The following is a 2,932-nucleotide window of genomic DNA, read 5'->3' as shown; positions in this document are numbered from 1 at the left end:
CCCCATTTTAGAGCTGTCACATATTTGGTGAGTTGTCACTGACTGTTGTCTCTGCTGATGTGAGGCACGTGTCAAACACCTGGTTGACCGTGGTAATTAAAGTGAGCATGTAAGAAAGATTCAAACAATGTCACTGCTGTCTGACTGCACACGGTGCCTCTACTTATTATAATCAGATTATTACCTGATCCCACCACTACGTGTTAACACTCAGTGGTGGCTGAAAGTCTGTTTTTCCACCTAAATGAAAATATTAAGTGCTGTTTTGCCACAGATGTTCACATCAGATTAATACATTAATTACGGTGGAGAATAAATCAGTGGGTTCTATCTGGTTTTGGTTTCCCACTAAATCTACTGATGGACCTGAAGCCAATGGAAAAATGGGTCCATACTGTAAGAAAACTTCTTCTTACTCTCGCGACAGTTGGTTTATTTGAAATAGGATTTCATTTTTAGTACCAGACTGTCTACAATAGTGCTGTGACCTGTGCTGCATTAACCTGACCTGTAGACTCACTGATGTGCAAAAACAAAACACAATTTTTATTTTTTTTTTGAAGGGAACTTTCGGATTTTGATAAAGACGGTGCTTTGACCCTGGACGAGTTCTGCGCCGCCTTTCACCTGGTGGTAGCCAGGAAGAATGGCTACGACCTCCCAGAAAAGCTGCCCGAGAGTTTGATGCCAAAGCTGATCGACCTGGATGACTCAGCAGGTGAGGAGTCGCCCTACTCCCCCGTAGCTCCCCCATCCTGGAGCTCTATTAAAGTGTGTGAGGTAACCGCACCGCAGTGTGGGAAAAGCCTGCCTCCTGTTGGTTGTATTTCATTTATTTGAAAAGGCTGCAGTGCTACAGTAGATACAGTGCTCTGCTGCCAGTTAAATGTCAGCTGTTTGCAGTGATGAGCAGGTTTATCAGGAGTTTTTATATTCTATTTTATGTTGTATATAAATAATTGTATAACAGATGAATTCAAAAGGAAGATATCAGGCTAACAGGTTTAAGTTCAGGATCCTTTCCATCAGTGATTCCATTCAATTTCTTGAAAAAACATTCTTCTTTTTTTTTTTCCAATGTGGAAGTCCCAGAGCAGAACGTTGATGTGGGATACTCCGGCTCTCCAGTGGAGGTCACCCCCAACAAATCTCCCTCCATGCCTTCACTGAACCAGGCCTGGCCCGAAATGAACCCCAACAACGAGGTTCTAACAAACACACACACATGATCGCTCCTGGTGTTTTCACACATTCTGTACTGGAGTCTCTGTTTGATTCAACCAAATGAGTAATTAGTAAGAACTAAGAGGTCACACTTGTCTTTTCTTTATTCATCAAATGCATTTTCATCCGTTTCATCATCAAACACAGTTACCGCTTATTCACCGTCTCTCTTCCCGATTCTCCTGGACTGTGGTTCTGTTTTGGTTACCACGTCACCTCATCTTGATAGGTGGCGTCTCAGAAAGATGATATAGATGTGTGATGTCACTGCACTGCCTGACTGACTGACATGTTTTTTTTTCTCAATCTGTCTGTGTGTGTGTGTGTGTCTGTCTCCTGCAGCAGTGGGAGACGTTTAGCGAGCGCTCCTCCAGCTCACAAACTCTGACCCAATTTGACTCTAACATTGCACCAGCTGACCCTGTAAGTCAATCACTTAGTCATTGCATGGTTTCACCATTAATGGACAGACATTAACCCTCTCTGTATCTCTGGAAAACTTTTCCTCTCTCTTTCTGTCGCTCTTTCTGCATGGTATCTTGCAATCCGTCAGCAGGGGGCAGTGTTTGTCGTGATTGGGCCTGGCTTGGCTTCTATTTTCAGCAACATCCACTTTTTGAAATGGTTTCTTTACCCCGTCATTACATTAGAAACATAAACAAAGAAATTGTGTGAAATTTAATGGAATCTAAAGATAATATTTATTTGTCCTAAAAAGAAATATTCCTAAAAACACTTTGTTCGAGTTTATATTCCACAATATGAACAGAGGATTTGACTTGGGTTTGAACTGGGTCCTGTGACATTTCCAACTCAAAATACATATTTATAAAAAAAAAAACCACAGACACTATACACACTACACACCTCCAGTCACCGATCAAAATGACTGAGGTGATGACGTGCATGAATATTCTACACCAGGAAATATTTAATACAAATGTCACTGCAGGAATTGTCTCCAAAAAGGTGGTTGTGTTGGTGTGTGTTGTATTCGTATCAGTACTGTGATGTGTCACTTCCTGGGCAACAAGGATTAGTTGCAATAATTAAATAAAAATATTTATAAAATATTTTGAGAAAAATCCAAACAGACTAAAGTAGGTGTTACCTTGTTTTAATTAAATTACAGCAATATATTGCTAAGCAGCAAAGATACAACTGATCTCTTTAAAAGGCAGATTCTGTAAAATTCAGAAAATCAGGTTTCTGAACTGCAGTAATTTGTCTATAAAATATTCAGTGTATACTCCTGTGTCCTTGACTCTCACTGTGTCATGATGTGAAGCTGCGGTGATTCCTGTCCAGAATCTTCTACTTCACAAAATCTTCTCTCCTTTTTTTTTAAATTTTGTTTGTTTTTTGGTCTTTCCGTCCTGCAGGACACGGCCATCGTTCACCCCGTTCCCATCAGAATGACGCCCAGTAAAATCCACATGCAGGAGATGGAGCTGAAAAGAACAGGCAGCGGTGAGAAAAACGTTGTATCTCCAGCGTCTCCAGGTGGTGAGAGTAGAATTTGAAAACATCCTTTTCTTCCCTCTGTGTCAGACCACAACCATCCCACCAGTCCTCTGCTCACGAAACCGCCAGAACTGTCTGAAGAAACCAAACTAGCAACCTCCATGATGTTTGTAGCCGCTAACACTGTAGGTGAGTCAGTCATGTATGTGGAAGATGAGCCGTCCTCATCATGTATGTATGTATG

At 41.3% G+C, this 2,932-nt stretch overlaps 1 protein-coding gene across 1 annotated transcript in view; it reads left to right on the top strand.

Annotated features, from left to right (window-relative positions):
- Positions 1–2,932, top strand: part of reps1 (RALBP1 associated Eps domain containing 1) — a 12,321-nt gene that overhangs the window by 6,200 nt on the left and 3,189 nt on the right. Inside the window, exons 7-12 of the mRNA XM_008313414.3 lie at positions 1–27; positions 564–718; positions 1,087–1,205; positions 1,567–1,647; positions 2,607–2,694; positions 2,776–2,877. The exon at positions 1–27 is cut by the window's left edge and continues 2 nt beyond it. Of these exons, the coding sequence (XP_008311636.1) occupies positions 1–27; positions 564–718; positions 1,087–1,205; positions 1,567–1,647; positions 2,607–2,694; positions 2,776–2,877 (572 nt within the window). The remainder of the gene's footprint in view (positions 28–563; positions 719–1,086; positions 1,206–1,566; positions 1,648–2,606; positions 2,695–2,775; positions 2,878–2,932) is intronic.

Source organism: Cynoglossus semilaevis, chromosome 7 (genome assembly GCF_000523025.1).
Source record: "Cynoglossus semilaevis isolate Cse_v1.0 chromosome 7, Cse_v1.0, whole genome shotgun sequence".
Lineage (NCBI taxonomy): Eukaryota > Metazoa > Chordata > Actinopteri > Pleuronectiformes > Cynoglossidae > Cynoglossus > Cynoglossus semilaevis.
Note: the sequence above shows the minus strand (reverse complement) of the source record. Positions and strands in the feature narration are given on the sequence as shown.